The sequence below is a fragment of the Gavia stellata genome, chromosome 11, assembly GCF_030936135.1.
Source record: "Gavia stellata isolate bGavSte3 chromosome 11, bGavSte3.hap2, whole genome shotgun sequence".
Classification (NCBI taxonomy): domain Eukaryota; kingdom Metazoa; phylum Chordata; class Aves; order Gaviiformes; family Gaviidae; genus Gavia; species Gavia stellata.
The window spans coordinates 674,946-699,295 of NC_082604.1; the positions used below are offsets into that span (position 1 = coordinate 674,946).

General features: G+C 58.8%; 1 protein-coding gene and 1 long non-coding RNA gene across 2 annotated transcripts; both read right to left on the reverse strand.

Moving 5' to 3' along the window:
• Positions 1-5,691: 5,691 nt before the first annotated feature.
• Positions 5,692-23,245, reverse strand: LOC132317722 (maestro heat-like repeat-containing protein family member 2B). Its single transcript, XM_059822821.1, has 33 exons — positions 23,080-23,245; positions 22,429-22,568; positions 21,608-21,730; positions 20,914-21,079; positions 20,413-20,511; positions 19,771-19,922; positions 19,238-19,381; positions 18,376-18,445; positions 18,151-18,264; positions 17,598-17,671; positions 17,137-17,256; positions 16,004-16,111; positions 15,649-15,808; positions 15,223-15,263; positions 14,815-14,956; positions 14,178-14,230; positions 13,631-13,738; positions 13,305-13,424; positions 12,997-13,119; positions 12,014-12,169; positions 11,659-11,775; positions 11,275-11,342; positions 10,779-10,914; positions 10,578-10,673; positions 10,040-10,144; positions 9,691-9,814; positions 9,304-9,360; positions 8,725-8,738; positions 8,055-8,207; positions 7,354-7,457; positions 6,944-7,106; positions 6,451-6,647; positions 5,692-5,833 (listed from the first exon to the last, which is right to left on the reverse strand). Exons 1-33 carry the CDS (start codon positions 23,093-23,095, stop codon positions 5,692-5,694), a joined length of 3,705 nt encoding a protein of 1,234 aa, XP_059678804.1. The 5' UTR covers positions 23,096-23,245.
• Positions 14,920-15,669, reverse strand: LOC132317684 (uncharacterized). The gene is made up of 3 exons (XR_009484156.1): positions 15,649-15,669; positions 15,223-15,263; positions 14,920-14,956 (listed from the first exon to the last, which is right to left on the reverse strand). It is a non-coding gene; the product is annotated as an uncharacterized LOC132317684 (long non-coding RNA).
• Positions 23,246-24,350: the final 1,105 nt, after the last annotated feature.

Consider the following 24,350-nt stretch of genomic DNA (forward strand, 5'->3'; position numbering starts at 1 on the left):
AAGACTGACTACTTCAGCAAAAGAAGAAGAAATCACTTCTGATTTCTGTGTCTGACTGAAAGAACTAACCTGAACATGCAGAAAACTGATGTGAAGAGCCATTTTTGGTCATTACTGGGTCATCAGTGGTGGCCTTTGTATAAATTGGATGATGAGGCGAAATGGCCCTTCAGTGGAACCTTGAATTAGAATGCCTTGTTGCAATTGATGTTGTTTTTGAGGGGGAGCCGGTACCGCGTTTCCCGGATGGGGGGAAGCAGGGAAACGTCCCCGCGGCCTCCCCCGGCTGGGGATGGAGCTGGAGCCCAAAAAAACCGCTGTGACGAGGCCCGAGCGCGGTGCTGCGTGGTGTGTGCCCCAACCAGCGCCCAAGGGGGCCCCTCCCGCCTCAACGGTGCTTCTCGGAGGCAGCAGCCCCGCTGCTCAGAATGACAGAGAAAGGGCAGACCCCGTCCTTGATTTTATTTTCTCAAGATGAAACCTATCAACCAAGCTTTAACACCTACGGATGATGATTTTGTAACGGTAAAGGGAGCTACTGGCCAAAGTGAAAAGGGGTATTTTTTAAAAACCTCTTTAATTTAGATTGGGAAAACAACTGGGAATACACAAATTCTTATCTGTGCCTAACTCACCAAAACCTCTGTTGGGGCGAGACTTATTGGAACAACTAAAAGTGGAGATAAAATTTGAGAAAGGAAAAATAGAACTTCGAGTGGGGATGACCAGCTAATTGAACTTCTGAGTCTGGCCCTCAGAGATACTCCTGTTAGCTCAGAAGTACCTGAGGAAATCCAGAACCAAGTATATCCAGGGGTATGGGCCTCAGAAATACCAGGAAAAGCGAAAAATGCCTCCCCAGTAATGGTCAGGCTCAAATCAGGGGCGCGGCCTGTAAGAATTAAGCAATATCCCCTCAGAACTGAAAGTAGGGAAGGAATCCGACCAGTAATCAACTGATTATCAAACAGAGTAAGAACAGAGGAGGGGATAGAGGGTCTTCAGTGGCTGCAGTTTTGATCAGTTTTCTTCCCAGGGGCGCTGGTGCTTTGTGGGCAGAAAACTCTCCCTGGAAGTCCTCCTCCTGAAAGGTCTGTTATTCACTGTACCTCCCACCTAATTTTTGATCTTTCTTTAATAAACCTTTTTTGTTGTTGTTGTTTGGGGTGTTTCCCCCCTCTCCAGGACGTGATATGCCTCTGTTTTGGAGAAAAGCAAGTAAAAGAGCAGAAGCTGGGACAGGACTAGGTAAGTCGGAGGAGTGGTAGAATATCACGGGCAAAAGTGCATTTGGATTTTGGTCTGCTCCGAAATTTTCGTACTGGCCTTCCAACTCGCTTGTTACTAATGTGGAGGTGATTGTGAATGAAGAGAGGAGGGGAGAGACAAAGGAGTGGAGGGAGCGAGGAAGGGCTCAGGGGATTTGCAACACCTCGTGCTGCATTAATCCATTCAGCAAGAGATCCTCCCCACTGCTCCCGGAGCTGTAATGTGCCGCTCCTCTAGTGTCAGAAGGGATGACTTGCCAGTGACACTGGAGCTGTCGCTCCTCGCCCCTGACTTCATAATTCCCTTGGAAGCCAGGGCTACAGCCTCTCTCTTAAGAACGTGTGTTAGAGGTGCGAGTGCACAGGGGCAGCAACGTGAACGGCGGGCAGTGCGAACAGGCAACGTCTCAGTCCATGGACAGGGAACTTGTTATTCCTGTCTTCTGGTGATGGGATGTCGTGGGCTTTAGCATCTTGCAGAAGGTTGTTCTTGAGAGGATGAGAAACAGGGAAGTGCTCGTCCGTCTTCCTAAGGTGCGGCATTGGGGAGGCACAGTTGGGCTCCCAGCGTGTGGGAGAACCTGCTTTCATACTAATTAGTTAGTATGTATTAAAATGAATTTGTCCTATCCTGCCCATGTAAAACCAAAGTGGGGCTGGTCCCCGTGTGGAGCTGCTCCAGGCAATGCTGAGGCAGCCTAGTGACTTCATCCCCAAGGCTTTTCCTTATTTACCTTTTTGGTTCAGACTTCCCACCTTGTTTCCTGAAGTTTAAGACCCATCCCGAGACCGTGTTGCCGTAACTGTGGTTTGAAGAATACCCAGTGTTCTTGCAAGTGGTTGCAGAAATTGCTGAAGTGATGTCCAGCTTCCTCATTCAGGGCTGTTCTGGATGGAGTAGAAGGGGTGGAAAATTATGATTCCTGTCCTGGAGTTTTCCTGGGGAAGGTTTCCCAAACCCCACATGTTAAGGTTGAAAATTTTCATGGTGGAAATTCATTTACAAATAATCTGGTTCTCCTGAAATCAGAGCGCTCTGTGTTATGCCTCAGTTTTGATGTTTTTCAACGTTGGTGAGTCACTACAACGTTAAAGACATATTTTGGTTTGTGGCACACTTGCTTCCCTCTCAGGCTTTCCCCTCCTGACCCCAGGCTGTACTTTCCTCCCTGTTACCACCTGCGTGAGGGTCCCTGCGGCAGTGTCCGAGGGAAAGGCTGTGCGGGTTTGTGTGTTGCAAGCCCTGCGGCTGGCCTGGCCCACAGCGGTGGGTCTGAGCCAAAAGTCTATTTTTCGTAAGGTGATGGAGGTGATTTGGGAAAAAAACTCCATTTGTTCATGAGACTTGATATGAAATTTTTCAAGGTGTTTCAGGAAAGGAAGCAATTTGAGTTGGAGCTACTGTGTCAAGTATTTCTGATTGGTGAAAGTCTAATGATTTTCTCTCAAATATAAAACTTTCCTCCCAGAAAAAGCTTAAGCTTTGCAGAATATAAAATCTCTGTCAGGAAGATCTTACCAGTTGGTAATCTGCTCCCGCGCTGTGCGTATACACCCTCATAGCACAGATAAGTCTGCATCTGCTCGTTGAGCGTTATAATCTCTGTCCAAGAGTAATTGAGCGTGCATTTGCAAGATAAGCGTAAGTGACAGTATCACATTTGTGACAGCAAATAACCCTGTCTTGGCCCTATTGCTGGGAGATGGGCCTGTTTGCAGGGAGATGTAATTTGAAATGGCAGACACCGTGCTTCAGAACAGGAGTGGTGCATGGTGGAAATGGAGGCAAGCTTTGTTTACTTCTTCATTTCTAAGCCCTGCAGCTGAGTTCCTACCTTAGAGATGGCAATTCCGGTCGCAGCAACAATGCGGCACAATGTTCTTGTTCTGGAGGTGCAGCGAGGTCAGTAAGGGACCCAGCCGAGGAGCCTGTCCGGCCGTCTGGGCCATCTTTCCCCAGCTGACGGCAGGGTCGTGGCCTTTGACAGATGTGGAGTTGTTGTCGTTGGCAATCAATACCTCCCCTGCTTAAAGTGTGAGGAGCAGCCAGCCTGCCTCTGTTACGATCCCAGGCGGAGCGGGTCTTTGCAGCCGAGCGGCCGTGCTGTAAATGCAGCTCTACCTCCTGCCCGGTCTGTCTGGCCATGTTCTGGTCTGGGGCAGGAGCCTCAGTTCACATCTGGGGCGTTTGGGCAGCTGGGTGCAGGCTTTCTGTCCTGGCTTTGGGTGAGACGTGCTGTGCCGTCGGTGTCAGCCACTCTGTTTTAGTGTCTTGGAGGCTGCACCCCCACGAGCCAGCCCCGTTCAAGAGCAAACGTGTGCAGGTCCGTGCATCTGGACTCTGCTCTCCTCGCCTGTCCTCTTGCAGTGTGGAGGAAGGTTACTTTAATAAAGTGAGAAGCCTCTTCCATGGCTTAGTCTGCTCCTCTCTGATTATGCCCAGGGATGATCTCCAGGGACTCCACTCTGCAGGGACCTCTCTCCCCATGTCTCTGGCTTCTTGGTCCTTTGCTTTCTTTCAGGAGATGCAGCTGAACCAAGGCGTCTGGTCCATGCGAGCGGCAAGTCAGGGGGAAATAGGAGTTACCGGCAGGGCTGAGAAGCTCTGTGGGGTTGGGAGGAGGCTCAGACCGTTGAGGGCAGCGCAAAGCCCGATGTGCAGGGAGCCAGGGCTCACACGTGCCTCAGACTGACCTGCAGCAGTGGGGCAGGACAGGGGTCCCTCTGAGCCCCCCTCATACAAATGCCTGCTGCTGGAGAAGGTCCAGCTCAGTCGCTTGCCCCGTGCCTGGCACACTCACCTCCCAGGATTACCAGAGCCCTCAGCACTGCTGGTGCCCAGGGAAACCCCCAGCACCTCGGCCCTTGCTGGTGCCCCCTCCACAGCAGGAGCCTCCCCAGGCCTGGTGTTCCACCCAGTCAGGGGCTTGACTCCCTCTTCCAGCTCCAGCCCCACCTCTGTCAAGGAACGTGACTGTGCAAGGCAGGAGCACGTGTTTGAGCAATCTTTGCAGGGTCTTCAGTTAGGAACACAGGGATGGTGGGACCCCCGGGACAGGGGACCAGAGGCTTACATGGGCTCGCAGCGGGGCCAGGGTGCCCAGCAGCCTGAGGGACGAAACCGCATCTCTGCTGGTGGGCTCCCTGTGTGGAGCTGCCCCTGCCCCACGCAGATGTGCCCAGGCCTCCCAGGGGCTGGGGACCAGCACCAGTGGGGCCTGTGTTAGTGGGCAGGGGTCCGATGGGCCAGCCAGAGCCCTCTGCTACACTCTGTCCCTCTGCTCAGCCCCTGAGCCATAGCTGACCCTTTAAGATCCCCCGACATTCCCTACTTGTCCCCCAGTGCCCCCCTTCTGCCCCCTGACCACAGCCCTCTAAACTGCTGTGCCTCCCTTGGTTCTCCCCACCCATCCTCCAGTGCCCCCTACTCCCCCCAGTGCCCCCCTTTTCCCCTGATACCCCCCCACTCTGTCCCTGGGCAAGTGCTGGGGGGGGGCCCAGCATGGCAGGACACCGGGGAGGGCAAAGCCTGCTGTGGTGGTATGGTCAGGGTGTTCCCTGGGCTGTTCCCTGCACCAGCCCTTGCTGGTGCCAGAGGTGGTTGTGCCGTGGTGGGAGGGGTGGCAAGGGGATCCCCATGGGCAGTGGGAGGGCACGGCAAGGCCCCAGGACCCCATGGGGAGACCCCTGCTCTGGGGTCTGTCCCGGCATGACTGCGTTGTGCCCAGCCCACGAAGATCCGGGAGGGGCCATGCAGCTGGCAGCCCCCAGCCTCGGTGTCACCCACATGTGGTCCCGCCAAGCACAAGGGTGCCATCGGTGGAAAAAAGATACACTGCCCTTTAGGCATCTTGTGCTGAGCTTTATTTAATTAACTCCTTGGTGCTGGCTGGGGACAGGTATCGTGGAGAGACTCCTCTAGCGCCTGCTTCACTCGCGGGTCCTTGTTGTGCTGCAGTCCCAAGAGAGCTGGAAGGACACAGGCAGTGCTGTGGGGACCCGGTCCTGGCCAGGCGCTCCCCTGTCTGCTCCGCTCCAGGGATCTTCCCACAAAAACAGACGTCCCAAGGAGCCGGATCTCACTAAAACCCTCTGAACCCTTCCTTCCCCACCCCCTGCCTTACCTCAGCAAAGAAGGCTGTAGCTGTCACCCGCAGATTAACTGAGCAGGAATCCAGCCATGGGAAGAGGGTCTGCTTCAGACAGGGTGATAGAAGCCCAGCATGGACCAGGACGCTGCACAAGGGAGCACAAGCGAGGGACACACAGTTACCCAGGAAGGCCAGGTTGCCAAAATTCATGTACACCAATGCAGATACTATTCTTCAGCTCAGGACGGCTTCCCAGGCATGCTGGAAGGGTCCTGCAGGCGTTTCCCTGGGCACAGCCCCGCAGGAGGCAGCCATGTGCATCCCTGCGGCTCTTACCTGGTCAGGAGACGCACCCCATCAGAATGGGTCAGGGGGTCTTCAAGGAGAGCCCACGCTGCCCGATTCATGAGCAGCCGCATCCACTTCTCTGCCATGCATTTGCCTAGCACCAACTCTAAAGCCATAAGGAAAACCCTGGCAAAAGAAACAAAACACAAACCCAGTCAAAACACAGGCAAACAAAACAAGAAAAAAATCAAAACAGCAGCAACACCACAAAACCAAAGAAAGATCAAATCACAGCAGCTTAGGGGAAGATTTCTCTTTAGCAGAGCTAAATACCCCGGGAATGATGCTTCGTAGACTGCAGCTGACGACACTGGCATTTTCATCATGCCCCAAACCCACTGAAGCAGAAGAAACTCCACGCCCCTGGACTGACTCCATGCTAGAGAACCAAGGCAACACCTAATACCTCTTCCCACCAGCATTTTGTGAAGAATGATGCCATTGCCCGCAAGAGTCACGCTCCCCCCCCCGGAGGGGGTCCGCTGAGGGAGTGCAAAGCTATTGTGCATGCAAGGGTATGCAGAAGGCAAGATGACAGCCGTCCACAGCACGAGCTGCCTCAGACCTTCCTGCCTGGGAGCTGGAGTTTCCCCATGAAGGAGCAGAAGTACACCCAACCACGACGAGCAGTTTGCTCATCTAGGAAGCGGGGCAGGCAAAGCCCTCCCTCAACCCCACAAAGGCACGTGCCTTGGCGAGGGGAACCGAAGCCAGCCCCTCCATCTGCCCCTTCGGCTCCTTACCTGCACGGCTTCTCCTCAAGCACCTGGCCCTTGAGGAACAGTTGTCTTCCGCCTTCTCCCAGGGGGGAAAGCAGCCGCTCCTCGCCCAGGGTTTCGCTGGCCCACCTCAGGAGGCTGGGAAGGAGGTGGGGAAGCAGCTGCCTGAGCTCCTCTGTGCTCCTCAGGGCAAGCACCACTTCGGAGATGGCACGGGTGATCTGCAGAGAAACGTGACCAAGAAGCCCCTCTTCAGGCAAGGCCTTTTCCCACCAGCCTGGTTCCCCTGCCTGCCTGGGGCAGGGGGGTTACTGTCCGCAATTGTCACTTCTGCGACAGCCTTGTGGCTCAGGAGCACAACACTGTCCCAGCTCCCCACACTGCTTGAGGCTGGCCCAGCACAGCGCCCTGGGAGTCTCCAGGGGCATCTGCAAAGGGCACCTGACTCCCCCTTTTCCGAAGCAGGAGTTACAAAGCAGATGCAAAGCTACAGAAACGTGTCTGCCATTGAACGTACCATCAAAGTCTCCAGAGCAGTCTCATGGTTGTGCCACTCACAAGCGGAGGAGTTGGTCCCCAGGCAGTTGTTTCGTGCTCTGTTTAGTTTCTCCACTAAGCACCTCAGGACCTGAATCCCAATGGTGCTTCTCCCCAGGCTCCTCCACAGCTCCACCATGTCACTGCAAGGGAACAGATGTTCACCCCTGAGCCCGTATCTTCGCAGTCCTGCAGTGCCCTCAAACCTTCTCCTCCTCTGCAATGGGGCTTACAACGCCCCACTCACGGCAGAGACACAAGCACACAGTCTTGCAACACTCAAGACAGCTCAGGCAGAAAAAAGACCTGCTTCTTAACTGGACCACCTCAGTGCACGCAAGCTGTGGGGTCTCTGTTTGACTACAGTGGGGAAGTGGCTGGTGCACGTACCTGTCCATGGGCAGACCTTTCCGGAGGAGACTGCTGATGACGGGCTCCTGGTGAAAGTGGGCGAGGAGAAACACGGCCCAGAGCAGGAAGGGCCTGTGGGTGCTCTGCCGCATGTAGGTGCAAAGGGTCTTCAGGATTTTTGGCACCTGAATGGAAATGGAGGAGAAAGAAGGGCTCGGTGCATCCTTTACCCCCTCCTGCGGGGCCCAGACACAGTCATTCAGCACAGGAGCAGTGCCTGCTCCCGTGACACAGAGTCCAGACCTAGCTTGAAACCTCACCCCTTCCACCCTGCCTGGCCCTGGCTCACGTCTGGAGCTGGGTGTGCTCTTGGCAACTGTGCACACGTACGCACACATGCACGTGCTCACACGCACAGACTCAGTCACTGCATGTGCCTGGGCCCAACCGTACGAGCAGCTGCGTGCCCTTGTGCACACAGAGGACACGGGCACGTTTCACACCCAACGCTTGAAGAACTCTCCCCACATGTGTGTAGCGATGCAAGAGCAAAACCAAACACGCTCTTTGAGACCCTGAAGTCGCCTTGCAGGGCCTCTGCAAGGGCACCTGACTCCTTCAGTAGCCCCTTGGCTCGACACACCGGTGGCATTTCTTGAGCCTGTGCCAACTGCACAGGGTGTCGTTAAACAGCCAACAGGAGCAAAGACAAAGTCAAATGGGAAAAAGGTCGCCTTTACCTCCTGGACTATTTCCTTCCTGCATTCCACCAGGAAGATGAACACCCACTTCCATAGTGGCTTCACACACGTGGGTGTGACATGCAGCAAGCTGGGCAGGACGGCAGTCAGAAAGTCCGTAGCCTGCGCTGGAGGGATGCACTTGCAAACAGCCTGGAGAGAAGTCAGGAACAAGAGAGACCACGTCACAGCTCTGCTCCAGCAATTCAGAATGGAAAGGAAACTTGACAGAACTGTTAGTTCGGCAGTCAGGCAGCGGGCAATCACTTTTTCCTCCTGCTGTGCATACAGTGCTGTTTACATCTGATGCAGCTACCCGATTGGGAAGTGTCGCCCCCCATGTTGTTTGCTTATTATGTACCAAATTTGTATTCTGACAAGAGCAATCACACACGCACACATATACGGTATCTGCTCCAGCATGCCTAAAGGACAGTCTTGTCTCAGAGCCTCCTGCTACTTGCTAACAACAGCCATCCTGGACAGCTTGCTCTGGAGACAGCGAGGGACTCTGGAGGGGAGCAGGGAGACGTGCAGGAGCCCAGGAGCTGGGCCCCCACCCCGCTCTTTTGGGGCCAGTTACCTTTGCTATTTTGGCGCAGGTCTGCACGGTGTCTGGGCTGTTCAGCTCCTCACCAAGGCACCTGATCTCATCTGCCTGAGGCACCACCTCCATGGTCCTGGCTGGAACAAACACCAGAAGAAAAGGGGAGTCACGCCCACAGAAAGGCAACCTCTGGCCCTAGATACTGCTCAAGGAGAACGCAGGGGGTGGCAGTGAAAGCCACAGGGAAACCCAGGGCCCTCCTGAACTCGGTGCAGCAGGATTTCCTGAGCCCGATAAATGGCTGACAAATCCCGGGCTGGAAAAAGCCCTCTTCCTCCTTGAACCATTTGTTGGGGCTTCAGGGTTTCAGCAGCTACTGGCCTCTGATCCCAGCAGCTGTGTCCCCTGTTCCCACACAGGCCACCATCGTCTCTGGGAGGCAGGAAACCTCCCCGTGACTGCCTCAGCACAGGCAGACCCTGCTGCCTGAAGAGGAAACGGTTCAAACACAACCCTTTGCGGCACGCCCCGGGTCTGCAGTTCAGATCCCTCTTCCCTGCCCAGTTTGCTCTGGGCAGCAAATTGGTTTCCTCTCTTGTGCTCAGCAGGAGAGTTCTTCCCTGCCGGCAATGAGTTTGGATAGTTTGCCTGGGGAGCTGCCTGTCTCTCCAGGCTCAAGGCAGGGAGCAAGGGGGAAGGCACCCTCTGGAATGTCAGGGGCCTCATCCGAGCGAGTTGTCTGACCATCCTCTGTCTCTCCTGGAACATGGAGGGGGGCAGACATGGAGGGGGACAGTCCCCAGCATTGGTGGCAATGTCCTGCTCTCAGACAGCAGTGGGGGATGGCCCTGACCAACCGCACACATGCGCTGCGGAGGTGGGACTCAGCGACCCTCTCCCAGGGATCCTTCCTGACATGTCCAGGGAGGCAGAGGGCTAACAGGGTGGGGGCACAAAACCAGCCAAGCACGTTGCCTCCCGCTTCCCTCCTGGGGACAGGGCCTGGCCCTGCAGGATCCCAGTGGTGCCAGGCCGGGAAGGGAGGGAGGATCAGGCTGAGCAAGGCTGGGAAGCGCCCACTCTCCTCACCTTGCATTTGGAGAAGGTAGCCAAGGCAGACCCATGCCCTCTGGCAGGACGTGGCCAGGCAGTCGCTGGTCAGAGTCGCCAGCAATCCCACCAGGGAGCCGAACCGCTTGCAAGGACGTCCTCTCTGCAGGGGAGAGCAGCAGGAAAAGGGTCGCAGGCAGCCCCAGCACCCGCTCGCCTCTATCGCCCATCCTGCTCCCTGAGCAGCGACCGGGCAGAGGGGCAGGCAGAAGGGCTGCCCCGTAATCCCTGGAGCCCCAAAACCCAGCACCCAGTTGGGCAGGGCTCCCTTCTGGGGCCATGAATGATGGGAAAAGGGCGCCAGGGCACGCGGGGGCGCTCTACTCACCATGAGCTCGAATCGCTCCTTGCACACTCCCAGCACGTGGGTGCAAACCTGCAGGGCTCTCTCCCGCTCCCATTCTTTGGCTGAGATGAGCCAGCCCTTCAGGACCTGAGGCAGGGTGCATCTCTCTCACAACAGGCATCTTTCCCTCCTTCTCTGGCCCCTTCCCAGTGCCCCACCGAGCACTGGCACTGCTGCCTCCACTGCCTCGCTCCCTCCAGCCGCCTCTGCCCTGAGCCTGCTGTTGCTACCCTGCCGGCATCTCCCCACTCCAGCCTTCCTCCAGGCTGCTCTCAGCCAGCTCAGGGCTGGCTCTGGGCTTTCCCTCCAACAGGGCCCACTGCTCTGCCTGGCCTGAGGCTGCAGTGGCCGGGCGCTCCCGTCGCCCAGCTCAGCCCCTGGCCCCGGCCAGACGCACAGCCTCAGAGCAAGGAGCCAAAGCCCCACGTTCCCGCAGGAAAGGTATCCACCTCCTAACACCCTCTAAGGCCTCCACTCTCTGCCCCTGCAACACTTTCCCTCTTGCCTCACGGCTACTCACATGGACCACGTCATCAAAGCAGGCAGAGGTCACCTCTGCCTCCAGAAAGGTTTCTAGGAGATGGCCCAGATCTTCCAAGCATCTCCTGTGCAGAAGCTGAAAGCAGGAAAGCAGAGCTGAGGTTCTGCATCATGGGGGCTGCTGGGGCGCACTGAGGGGGGATCCTGACCCAGGGGTGGGCAGGCACTGGCCGGTGGGTACCTGCATGTTCACAGCTGCCCTCACTGTCTTCCTGCGCTTTTTCATCCGCTCCTTGGAAGGACAGGACAAGACAGTCTGGCAGCACACTGCCAGCAGCTTGTGATTTTCCTCCCGCCTCAGAGGTGGCCTCAGCTTGCTGGCCAGAGGAAAAAGGAAGAGAAAACACAAAGGAGATTTACTGTCTCCAGAGTGGCTCAAACCACACCTGGGTTCCTCCTAATCGAGGGCCCCAAATCCAACACCCCCGCCCACGCCAGCAAGCACTGCCTTCAGCGCCAGCAATTCCTGCCTCCTCCCAGGCAGCAGGCAAACCCCTGCCCCCAGGTTAAGGAACCCCGGGGGCTCCCTTCCTGTGGGAGACACCCGACATGGGGGACACCCTCCCACTCCACAGCCCCAGCAGCTCCCGGCCCCATGCTCAAGGCCACTGGGGCTGCCCCAGCCAGCTGGGATGGGGCACACTGGGAGTCCCCACAGCCCGGGGAACAGACCTCACCTCAACTCCTCCAGGGCCTGGAACACCCCATACACCAGGGAGTCCCAGGGCTCCCCCTTGATCCAGTCCTGCAAGTCCCAGAGAGAGAAGCACAGAGTTGGCAGGGGCACGGGACAGCCCTCCCGCCTCCCCTGGGGACACGTTCTGCTGCCAGGCCTGGGCAGACACTGCCCCGTCACCCCCACGCATCCCCAAAGGCACCGCAGGAGGGCCCCTGCTCCCCAACCACAGCCACCCAGCACCAGCACTCAAGAGCCCCACCAGCTCCGGACACAGCTCCAGGAGCTCACGTGAAGCCCAGAGACCATCGTGCCTCTGGGGTAAGGAGTCCGATGGCACAGCCCAAAACTCCCCCGTGCGACCGCCCCGGCTACAGGCACTCACCAGCAAGGTCCACGTTGCCTCCTGCTTTAAGGACAGCTCAAAGCTGCCGCAGTTGCCCACAGCCTGGATGGCACAGCTGACCTCGGTGATGCTCTGCACCAGGGCGAGCTTGAGCTGCAAGTCCTGAGGCCAAAGAGAGCAAAGCACCCCTTCAACTCTTTGAAGGGCTGAGAGGTGGAAGAAGAGCATGGGCAGGGGAAACCCATGGGGGGCTGGATCTGGATGTTGAGGACAAACCCTTCCTTGGGAGATCTTTAGAAAGGGACCGTCCACCTCAGTGCACCCCAGCCCCAAGGGGCTGGAGCTGGGACACCCAGGCATCCCTGCCCTGTGTGCCCCATGCTCCTACCCTCTGTTTAGCTCTGGAGAGCCGCAGGATGTTGCCCACGATTTCTTTATCCACGCGGGTGAGCAGCTGCTCCTTGGGGGCACGCAGTGCAATGCCGCTGTAGGTGCGCATCAGAGCAGCACGAATGGCCTGGGCGCTCTCCATCTTCTGCCACCGCTGGACCTGTGTCAACAGAGATGCCCCGAGAGGTCAGCCCCGGGACTCTGGCAGGCTCCTGCGGCAGGCCCTGCCCTGCACCCTCACCAGCTCCTTGTTTCCCTGGGCACCTCTCAGCAGCTCCCCAAGCCACTCCTCGAGCTGCGAGTTCCAAGGCCAGAAGTTGTTCCCATCCCACAGCTTGGGATCTCGCATGGGGATGGGGATGAGGTGCAGCCAGCATCGCACACACTGCTGGCTCTTTTACCACTGATTTGAGAGGTCGAGGAGCTGCCTGGAACCTTTCTGTGGAAAGGTATCTGACATAGCCTGTCACGGTCCTGCGCAGACACGCAGCCCGTGCTCGTCAGGGGTGCAGATGAGCCCACTCTGCTCACCTCCCCAGGCCAGGCTGCACCGCTCTCTCTGTAGGGCCCTGCCCTGCCCTGAAAGGCTTCCCCACAGCCCCCAGGTGGGGAGCAGAGCCAGCGAGACTTCACCAGGCTCCTGCTCTTGGCCCTCAGCTTTGGGGAAGGGTCAGAGTGTCACACCGTGCCCACCCCCTTGTCGCCAGCTCCTGCTGAAGTTAAGTCAGGGGCAAGGTGGCTGCAAGCAAGCAACTGCTGCAGCTGCCCCAGCTGGGTGGCTCTGATCCACCCGGTGTCAAACCCCCTCCTCTCCAAAGACACCTCAGGGGCCCCAATGTCAGGACGTCCCCTCTGAAACAGAGGTCTCGGCTAGCTCTTACACGAATGCTTATCTAAAGGCAGCTGCCACAACTTGGCTGCTGCAGGTGTAGAAGTGAAAGAAGGCCAAAAAAGGAAAGCCAAACAGGGAAACCCTGGCTCCTTTACCTTCCAGCTCATGGAAGTCTGATAAAACCAGCCTCTGGTGAAAGCGGTGGAGAACATGGTCACCGTGTCCAAGACCAGATGGAAGTGGCTCTCAGCCGTGTGGGACACAACAGAAATCATTCCCTGCAACCACAGAGAAACAGGGAGTTGGCTCCAGCACAGGCACTCGGCCATGGCCAGCAACAACGGCCAGGCAGGACATTGCGGCAAGGGGGAAATGGCAGCATGGAGGAAATCGAGGTCTGGAGCAGCCCTGCCTCTCCCCCAGGAACAGGCAGGGGATACGCAGGACATGAACATCACCTCACCTGGGCTTCAGACAGCTGCACAGGGTTTGTCTCCTGCAGGAACCTCAGCACCTGCCCTTGGACGTGTCTGAGATCCTGACAAGCTGCCAGCACTGTCCCAAGGGCCTTGTACAGGAAAAGCTGCAAGAGAAGAGGCCACGTCCGAGATGTGGTCACGGCCCGACCTGTCAGGAAAGGTCTGGCCCCAGACAGACCCGACCACCCCTGGTGGTAGCCAGCCACTGGAGTAGCCCAGGGAGGCGCATTTTGGGGGCAAGAGAAGGGGAAGCAATGAAAACCGCCTGCGTGGGCAGAGCCCCAGCCCTGGCGCGGGGCAGGAGACACACCTTCTCCCAGGAGCCAGGGGCAGAGCTGCCCAGCTGCTGGCTCAGCTCCTGGCTCAGGCCCATGGTCCAGGCCCTGTCCTCGATGGGCTCCAGCGACGCTCGCAGGAACTGTGGGGAACAGAGAGGAAGCGAGTGTTCCCCTGCCCTTGGCCAGGATGCTTTCTACGCTCGCATGTCCCGGGACACTGCTGGGGGGAGCTACTGGGAACGGCAGACTCTTCCCCTGCCCCACCCAGCCCTCTTTTCACCAGCCTCCCTCTTCCCCTAACACCTCAGGCGAGACCCCCCCGGCATGCCAGACATAGAGGAGGAGGCAGTGCTAAGGCGTGTGCCACAGCGATAGAGGGCATTAGCCATCAGCCGTGGCACGTGCGCAGACAGCAGCTCCTCTGAGCGGGCAGGCACCTACTGCGGGGGGAGGCACAGGGCACTCAGGAGGTGCCCCCAACTCCTGCTGCCTACACAGGCAGCCCCGAGCTTCCTCCCACAACTTTGTCTGTTCCCTCTTCTCCCCCTCTATTTGTGACACCCCCCAAGGATGCTGTACCTTGAGCACACGATGCTCCCACTCTGCAGAGTCCAGGGACCTCTTGGTTTTCCCTAGAAAGCAAGAGGAAGCAAAAGCCCTCGCTGCTATTTAAGCTCACACCAAAGACGAGCCCTGTGGTCTCCTCTGCGGTCAGACCTCCCAACATTCCCAGGCCATCAGGCTAGAAAGGGCCTACAAGCACCTACACCAAAGCCCTTGTGAGGCCAAAGACACAGGAGGGATCCCAGGAACATTTGTCAGGGCCACTGATTTGCAGCTCTTCTCCCAGGCTATTGCCAAGGACAGCTGCTGCAAACCTGGCCTGGCCTGGCAACTTGGTTCTCCAAAGCCAGGGGCTGCACCCCCTCCAGGAGCACCAGTCCTGTCCCTCCCCCAAACACCATCCCGGCCAGGACATGGGGGTGCCGCCAAGACCTGCCCTCCAAAAGGACATCAACAGCCCCATCCATCCCCTGGGCCAAATCGACACTGGGGGACGGCTGCCCCCAGCCTCAGCTTTGGCTCCCTGGAAGGGGAAAGGCTGCAGAGCAAGTGCTGGGGAACTGGGGACAATTCTCCTCCGTCACGCTGGGAAGCTGCATTTTCCTGACCCCCTTCCCTCCCCCCAGCCTCTCCCTCCCCACCCGCACTTTACCTTCCAAGTACTGCAGCAGGAGGGGGATCTCGGTAGTCCACACCACCCCCAAGGCTCGGTGTATCCTGCCATGCAGGGCCTGCAGCAGCTGCAAGGCAGCGACGGCACGTTCGCCGCTCTTGTGAGGAGCTGCTGCCACCACCTAGGCGAGGGCAGGAGAGAAGGGTCACTCCTGCCACCAGAGCTGCAGTTTTTCCCGGGAGGGAGGGAGGGAGCTCGATGCCGCTCCTGCACCCGGGGTGCTGCTAGCCCCAAGAAAGGAGTGGGATACCGGACAGGCCCAGGCAGTCTCAGGCACACTGCCTCCTCCTTGGGGGATCCCGGCACGGGCCTCAACAGCATCTCTGCCCTGGGCTCCCCCACCACCCCTGGCCAGAAAAGCTCTTTCCCCCGGGCCCCACTACTCACCAGCAGCCGAGCCAGCAGGGCCTGGGGAGCCGGCAGCCGGGCTGTGGGGAGGAAGAAAGGCTGGGTGAGCCAACAAGCCCCCTCCGTGCCCTGCCCATCGTGCCTCCGATGCCCCACACAGGGCTGAGGGCTGAGAGCAGCTGTGCTGCCACAGCGCTGACCCGGGAGAAATCCCCAGGGCTGCCCAGCACGGGACGAAGGCAGCTCCAGCATGGCCAGGAACAAGCCCCGGCTCGCCAGGAGAGTGCTGCGAGCAGGAGAGGCAGGCCTCTGCGCTGGGCAAGGGGCAATGCAGGGCAGAGCCCCTCGTGCCCAGCAGCAGAGCCTGGCTCCGCCCTTTCGTTCTCCCAGGCTTCTGCTGAGGGCTGGCAGGGTGCATGTAGACACAGACTGGCCAAGCCCCTGGCTGAACCCATTAGCTTCTACCTCGCTCCTGGGAGTCCACGGCATCAGGCTCCTCCTCGTCTTCTTCACACCCTGCACTCTCCCGTCTCTCAACTAGGGCTCGGAGACAGTGGGAGAGCGGGATCAGCATGCCACTGTACTGGGCTGGCACTACGTACTGCAGCAACCTCGGCCACAGGAGCTGCAGAGAAGAACCAGGCAATTCACCACATCAGCATTTCTATTCAGCTCAAAGACAAAAGTGACAGTCTGCGGTTCCCTGAGCCTTGTGTGCTTCAGCACATGTGAGGGGAGAGGTTCACAGCATGGGGAAGCATGAAGAAAAATGTCCTGAAGGCAAGAAGTGGCCACAGCAGCAGGGCACAGGGTGACTTACTTTGGTCATCCCTCTCAGAGAGACGTCCAGCGAGCCCAGGATGTCCACACACAGGGCTCGAAGAGCTCCTTCCTCCGGTGTTACCCAGGCAAAAAGGCCTCCTGCCACCTGTAAGACAGAGTTGGCAAAACCCCTGTTACTCTCAGCTCCTGACCGACAAGGCTCAGGCATGGCCTCACCAGTGCTCCTGCGCCAACCTCCCAGGAGCACTGACCTCCAGAAGGAGGACAAGGACGGCCAGACCCAGCTCGGGAACCACTTCCCAGACCCTGGGAAGGACTAGGAAGCCTGGGAGCAGAAAGAGACACTGCTTGTCTGCACGGTCCCCCAGGGCCCAAATGCTGCTGTCGTGCCATGGTGAGGAACGTGCCCTTCAGCAGGGCTGTGCTCGATGCCAGCCTTGGCAGCAGCACGCCCAGCCCGACAGATGTGGAGGAGAAGCTGGCTCTTTCCTTTGCCCTGCTCCCAAAGCAGAGCCTCCCCGAGCCCTGGAGCAAAGCCACACCCACAGATGCCCCGGTTGGAGGGAGGCTCTAGCCAGAGGGAAGATCCTCAGCAAGTCAGCAAAAGGCTCAGCCATGCCCATCCTTCATCTCCTGGGCACCCAGCTGGAAACACTCACCAAAGGGACTGCCAGACGGCCTGTCCCCTTGCCAGAAGGGATGCGGGTCCCCAGACTGCTATTGGATGGGCAGGGCATGCTTTGGAGGGCCAGAGTCTGAGAACACCACAGAAAGATCCTCTAGCCAGGCCCATCTGGCTGCAGTGGCTGTGTTTTGCTGATTGTCTGTGAGCACTTAAGGATGGAGGATGTCCTGTCCCTAGAAGACCCCTCCCTTTGCAAGGCAGCTTTGCTGAAGGTATCTGTGGGCACAGCTCAGCCTGTGGGGTGCGCAGGCAGCCCCACAGTCCCAGGTGGCACGCCCGGGTGCAAACCCTCATCATTCACTGACGTCTCCACCAACATCAGCACACACACACACGAGGAACAGCCATTTGCAGGTCATTCCAATGGCAGCGCCGGCGCTGATGGCCCTGCAGCGTGGAGCTCTCCATGCTCAAGGATGCCTGCAGAAGCTCTCAGCACAGGCCAGGCACTGCTGGAAGCCCCAGGTGTCCCACTCTGCCCTTACCAGTCTGCCTGAGGTCCGGCTGAACTCGCTGAAGATGTGCCCCACCACATCCCATGCCCAGCAGCTCTGGGAGCCGGAGCTGAGCAGCTCCCGGATGAACTCCAGAACTGCCCTCCGCACCTGCCAGGGGAGAGCGTGGTTACGGTCCTCCTGTTCAAAACCCAAAGGGAAGCCACCTTTGCTTGGGGGCAGCCTTTGTGGCTCGCGGAGAGATGACAAGCGCATGGCAGAAGCTTTCGCTCCTGCCATCAGGGCTGGGCTTTAGCACCAGGCTGGACGGGCATTTGCCCCACAGAGCAGAGCGACCTCCCCGCTCCACTCTGCCAGCTCTCCCCGGGGAGGAGCCATCACCCACTGCCTGGGCAATGCGCCGGCACCTCCCCAGGCACCCCAGCTCTGCCCTGAGGGAAAGGCTTCCTCTGCCTCCCCTGGTGGCACTGTCCCTTCCCAAACCAGCTCACCTGGGCACTGGGGTCGTTGCACACTGACCCCATGGCCTCCATCACCTGGGGCAGCTTCTCTCTCACTGCAGGTGCTGGAAGAGATATGGAGAGGTGTGCATTGAGGCAGAGCCCCAATGGCAGAAGCTTCCAAGTTTTTCGCACACCAACGGGACAGAAAAGCGGGGCCTGACTCTGACTTCACAGGAGGCAGCAGTGTAGCCAGAGCGACTCCATTTCTAGAGGCACAGCTGTTTTATAGGGACTGAAAGCTATGGTAATATGGTAACACAGAGCACGTGAGAAATGACTTGGGTACAAGCAGCTCCTGTGCACCAGCCCACCCGCCCACCCACCAGCCTGCCCGTGTTACTGAGCTTGGAGCATCATCCCTGGTGTGCCACCATTTCTAACTGCCGGAGGAGAGCTCGAGCCCTGTCGCAGGGCATCAGCTCGGCTGGGGGACCCGCTCTTTGCAGCTCCTTTTGGGTGCAGGTGCACCGCTTTCAGCCTGTTCCTGCTCTCAGCCCAGCAGCCCCAACCCCTGCCTTCTGTCCCTGCCCATGGCACTGACCGTCAGAGTGGGCCAGCGCTCCCAGCAGGCCCAGGGCTGCCACGCGACCGGCCTTGCTCCCACCGCTCTCCGGGGAGTGCAGAAACATGCCCGTCTCCTCAGGGCATATTCGTGCTGCAGGGAAGAAATCGCATTCTGCACTAGCAGGCAGCTGCCTCTGACTGCCGAGGACAGGGAGAGAGCCGCCACAGCACGACGGGGGATCGCCCAGTCTCCTCTCCTTACCCTGCAGCGCGATGCAGCGGGGAAGTTCTGCCTTAGGGGCCAGGCCAGGCTCTTTGGTCACGTCAGGGAGCTGTGGGAACAAGGTCTGTTTTAAAGAAATCTGCATCAGCATTGAGGGGGACTGAAAAGAAAGGGTGCTCTCTGCCCTCCTCTCCCAGAGTCCTGCTGCGACTTGGCTGAGAGGGAAATCACTGTGGGAACAGGGCTGCCCCTCAGGCCCATTCCGAACAGCCAGGATCAGGCCTCCTGCAGCCTTAAGGAACCTATGTGGCACCTGTCTCACAAATCCTGGCGTGTTCCTGGCCTGCAGGAAGGTCTGTGAGACAATGGGGGAGGAAGAGGAGGCTAAAGCTACCTAAAGGCACATCTGGGAGAAGGGGAGTCCCTAACAGCAGCTCCCAGGGAAAACCACAAACCCTCCTGGATGGGGCTTCTTGTTTGCCCTCCCCTCAGAGCAGCATCGGCAGGGTCTCTTTCCTCTGAACAGAGCCCGCTGTTGACAACTCCGTTTCCCGGCACTTCCCACTCATCAGACCTCAGCCCTCACTGGACGGGACTGGACACGGCCCTGGGCATTAGGGCAAAGCTCTTCCCACACACAGAGCCCTACAGAGATGGCAATGCCTCCCTTCCTGAGAAGACGAGCCCCGGGGACTCTTGCCTCCCTTCTGGCCCCTCCCCGCATTTCTCTTTTCTTGCCCAAAGAGTGCGGGGAAGTCTCAGGCCTCCTCTGCTCTCCCCCTCCCTGTTCCTTCTCTAAGGCCTTCCCAGCTCCTCCTGGCACCCCACAGCTCCCCAGTGCCTCGTGGCACTCGCGCAGACCCACCCCAGCAGCCACGCCGGGCCCTGCGCAACACCTCACCTTGTTGACCCGGGAGGTGTCTCGGACCTCCTGAGATTGGTGCAGCAGCCAGAGGAGCTGCTCCCAGGCATGCTCGCGGTGCTGCTCCTCACGCAGCAGGACCTCCATCATGGCAGCCACTGCCCTGAGCACAGCCTGCTTGTCCTGAAGAGGGAAGGGAGAGGCTCTGCTTGGAGGGCTGAAGGTCTGCCTAGCACTCAGCATCGCCTGCACACCAGTCTGCCCTTCCCACTGGGAGGGGTTTCCCTTTCCCTTCTGCCCTGCAGGAGAAGGGCTCACTCCAGAGGAGAGAGAGCATTTCCCCACGCTCGCACCCCAGCCCTCCCTGCAGAAAGGCCCCAGGACTCGGCTGCTTCCTGCCAGAGAGCCTCCAGCCCCAGGCACAGTGACAGCAGGCTCCCGGCCTGGGATGCTTTCTCATTCAGACTGCTCCCTCCCCTCACCCCTCTGCTCGCACCCCACCAGCCACAGACAGACCCACCAACGTGGACATCCCCGCTGTGGCCCCAGGCGTGGAAAGCAGCACTTCTTACCTCTTCTTCCTCGCAGCCCAGCCAATTTACCAGCGCGTAACGGAAGACTGGGTAAATGTCTTCACAGAGCTGCGCTTCCCCGTTGCGAGGGAAGGCGCATTGCTCCTGGCTGCCGAAGTATGTATTGACCCCTTTTGACCATTGCTCCAGAACTGCACCAGGAGAAAGGGAAGGGCAGCACGTGAGAGTCTGCAGCAGGGACGGTACCTTGCACCCTCACCCAAGCCTGCTCTAAGGACGGTCCCAGGCTCGGCAGGGCTCAGCCCAGGACCAGATCTGCATCTGAGGCCAAGCTGTGCCCTTGAGGTGTCTGGTTTCAAACACCCCACTGTTTCTCTCCTCCTCCCCATCCTTTTCCTCCTCAATGGCCTGTTCCCCTCCAGTATTTCCCAGGGTAAACAGGGGAACAGAAGCCATGGGAAGGGACCCAGGAGTTCCCCTGTGCAGCACCGTCGCGTCCTGCCCACAGAAACCTCCGGGGCTTCTCCCGCTCCTTCTGCACACTCACAGTGGTTTGGGATCGCCAAGGCCTGACCTCACTGTGGGCTGACACCTGCCATGTTCCCTCTGAGATCACAGGGAGGCATCAACGGCCACCCCAGCCCCTGACCCTGGGACCCCAGCTAAGGAGCCGACACTCACCACTGCAGACGGCGCGCAGGATCCGGCCACTCCCCACCCGGCTCAGCATGGCACGCAGGGCAAGCAGCGTCATTCCCACGAAGGGGATGCACCGCAGGGCTGCAGAGAAGGCAGGGACAGAGGGACCGAGAGGGTCAGTGAGAGACACGGGAGACCGGGGTCGATCCCTGGCAAGGCTGGGGCTGCTGGGCCATGCGGGACATGCCAGAGGGTGTGGGGAGGGCTGCCTTCCCCAAGGGGGACACAGGAAAGCCCTTTAGGGAAATGGGGAGGACAGTGCGGGGCAGAGACCCTGCGGGTTTGTCTCCAGTGGGTTCCCATCCTCCAGGAACCAGGACTGGGCTAGTAAGGCAGAGCTGCCGGCCAGCCCTGGCACAGAGCAAGGAGGCATGGCGACTTCATAGCCCCCCAGTTCAACACAGAGCCTTCAGGAAGGGGGAGGGTGCTTTCTCCCCGTTATCACAGACCCCTACCCAAACCAAGAGGCCCAGGGTGCCGTACCGTAGCTGCGGGCCATTTTGCCCAAGGTGAGGAGCACAATCTCATCAGGGACCTTCCCCATGGCCTTCAGGTGGCTCTGGAGCTCAGACATGACAAAGTGGAAGCGGGAGCGGGCCAGAGCCACCAGGACGTCGCTAGCAGCCATCTTCACATCATCTGTCACACCCTGAAAAAGTGCCACAAGTTAAACACTCCCGAGAAAAAGGCTGAGGCACTCGGACAGGCTGAACGCCCCTGCCTCACCTGCAAGACCCCACGGGGCAGTTTGCTCAGACCGGGCGCCTGCTGCCTCTTGTACCCTGGGGTAGGCGAGCAGCTCCCCGGTGAGACGAGGGAGGCTTTTCCCTAGCACAGCCCTGTGCTGCTGCCTTCTCTCCCTCTCTGCAGAGATGCCAGGAACAAACTGTCACAGACTCAAGGACCCCCTGGGGCCTCTCCACGGGGCTGCTGGGTTCCCAGGGCTGTTCCTCAAGTGAGCTTGAACCCAGCTCTCGCTCAGTTAGAAACAGCCCCGCGTCCACCTCTCTGCACTACTCTCTGCATCTCCTCTTCAAATGCCCTATAAGGAGGAGTCCCCTTCGGACCTCCACTGGGTCTGAATAGTTGAGGAACATCTCTGTGCTGCTCTGGATTTCCCCAAAAACCAGGGCCAGAGACAGGCTGCTTTGGCGGCCTTGAAAGAGAACAAGCTCACCTGGGCTGCTCGCATGTCACTGGACACCTCTGCTATCAGGCGGTTCACGACACCGCTCTGCAAACTGCCATCGTCTCCTTGCAAGAAGCTCTCCAGCTCCCGGTATGTCTCCACTCGGTCACCCTGGGGACAGACCACACATAGGAGTGATGGGACTTGCTTTGCCCTCGTTGCCAGGGACCCACGAGAGAGACCTACTGCCCCCCAAATCATCTCTCTGCCATGGGCACGAGGTACGAGCTGCAGGCATCGGTCAGGACAGCCATGGGGAATGGCAAGATCTTCCACGGCACCTCTAACACTACCAGAGAGCCAGACAGGAAGGTTGATTCCACCAGGGTAAAGGGCCATGCGGGAGCCTAGGAAGTCGTTCCCGAGGATGGGGGACGGTGGAGGTCAGACGGACAGTGCCAGGCGAGGAAGGGGAAGATGTGGGAATGAGACCAGTCCCTGAGGAGGGGGAGCCATGAACTCCCTGCACCTTGGGGCACAGTGTCGCTCCCCTCGCACAGGCAGGAGCCCAGGCGCTGGGACAGTTCTGGAACCAAAGCTAAGGTGGGGCCTTGAGCACTTGGGCAAAGGTGCTGGAGAGATGCTGGGATTTATGCCAGAGGCTTTGCCTTGTCCAGGAGAGCACTGCAAGCTCCCAGGGAAAGGAGGGAGGGAGCAGTGGCATTAGTCCAGCTGGAGCGGCAGGATCGGCGCTTGGGGACGAAGCGCCTGCAGGAGGGCAGAGGTGCCATCAGGCGAGATCCCCCTCTGCCACGGCACCTGGGGAAGTCAAGGGCTTGGAGGGGAGCCCTCGAGCCCCCTTGTCTCACCTCATGGTCTTGCAGCCGCTTTAGCAGAGAAGCCCCACTAGCCACAAAGGTAGTGACGGCTTCAGGGACAGCCTTCTTTGCCCTGCCTCCATCCTCAGGATGTGCAGGTCTGGACTGAGAACCAAAGCACGGGCAGAGAGCTGGAAGAAAAGAAAGAAATCATTTTGCTGGCTGCAGGGCTTTTACACCAGGGAGGGGAGAGGATCTTCCCAGCCTCTCCCAGCACTAACAGCCCGTGCTGGCCTGTACTGGCAAGAGGGCAGTCACTGGGACGAGGGAAGGGAGTCTTCCCCTCACTCCGGCACTGGGAAGACCGCACTGGGAATACCACACTGGGGGACTGGATCCATTCTGGGCTCCCCAGTGACAGAATGGCAGCAATGCGCTAGAGCGAGTCCAGCACAGGGGCCCCGAGCTGGGCGGGACATGGACATGGGGCCCTGCAAGGAGGCGCTGGGAGGGCTGGGGCTGGGCAGTCCCGACAAGAGTCGGCCGGGCCAGGTCGTCTTTGAGCAGTCCCCAGCTGCCCCACGGAGGGCAGGGAGAGGATGGAGCCAGAGCCCTCTCGGAGGTGCCTGGCAGCAGGATGAGAGGTGACGGGGACGCAGCCCCCAGCAGGCAGCAGCCCCCAGCCCCCCACCACCGCCTCACCTCTGAGTGCTCTCATCCTCCTCAGGGCAGCAGGATCCCCCAGATGGACGCACTGCTCTCTCTGGGTCCTCCTCCTGCAAACGCCATGAGAAACTGGGGCAGCACCAGCCCCTTGGGAAGATATAGAGCCTGGCCATTGTGACACCCGTGCGGAGCGCGGCGCCTCACAGAGGGCTGCTGTGACACAGGGACACATGCTGGGGACACGCCGCGGGGCGGGGACCAGACACGCAGCACCCTGTGGATCCCCACAGGCCCCGAAATGCAGGATTTCCCCATTCTCCATCACTTGAACTCACTCATGGTCCTCGAACAGTTCTAGCAAGGACTTTCTCCCGAGAGCCCTTCCCAGCCCGATCCCCGATCCACGTCCCCCTCCAGGGACCCGAGGCCACCGGAGCAGTTTGTGCCACCGCTCACAGCCGCACAGCGTTACTCAGCCATCTGGAAAGCCTCGCTGGCACCCAGGGCCTGACAGCATCAGGCCACAAGCCTCCAGTAAACATGCACGGCAAAGTTTTTCCCCATTTTCCCATTTTCAGCCCAGAACATCAGCGCTGATGGGGGGCCCCAGCCCAGCCTGTCTGGGCCCTCGGGGCACAGCTGCTCCTGGCCCATCCCACCCTGCGGGCCGTGCTGGGCCTTCTCAGGGGAAGGCCCGGGCCCTCGCCCTGAGGCCTCGCAGCACGAACAGGCGGAGGGTGCCCAGCCCAGCCCCAGTCGGGCGCCCTCCTGCTCCCTCCCTCAGTGCCAGTGTCACCGAAATCGGGAATGGAACCCCTTCACACTGGTCTATTAAAGAGCAGGCATTACTGCATTCGGCGCCAGGTGCGTGGGGGATCTCTCCAGCCAGCATGCACCCCGGGCTGAAATCATGACAGGGATTTAAAACAGGTGACAATGTTAGTTACGCCTACTGCTCCTACCCCTTAACTAACTATTGGTTAGTACCTTTCTTACTTCATCTTACAGATACAGTTCCAATTCCCTACGCATGCCCAGAGGGGAGGGGGCTTATTTGGGTTGGGGGCGTTTTCTAGCTAGGAGGTGTGGGTTTCACATGACAATGAGGCAGGTCAGCCTTAAAACAGTTTTGGCACTCTATTCTATTTTCCTAGACTTCGACCTTGTGGTAATCCTTACTGTTAGTTAGTGGAGACAGTTTTTAACTGTAATTTTATGTCTACATACCAGGTGCACGCATTACAAAGTATCTTCTTCACATTATTTCCATTCCTTTTACACTACTTTGACCCTGCGTTTCAGGATGT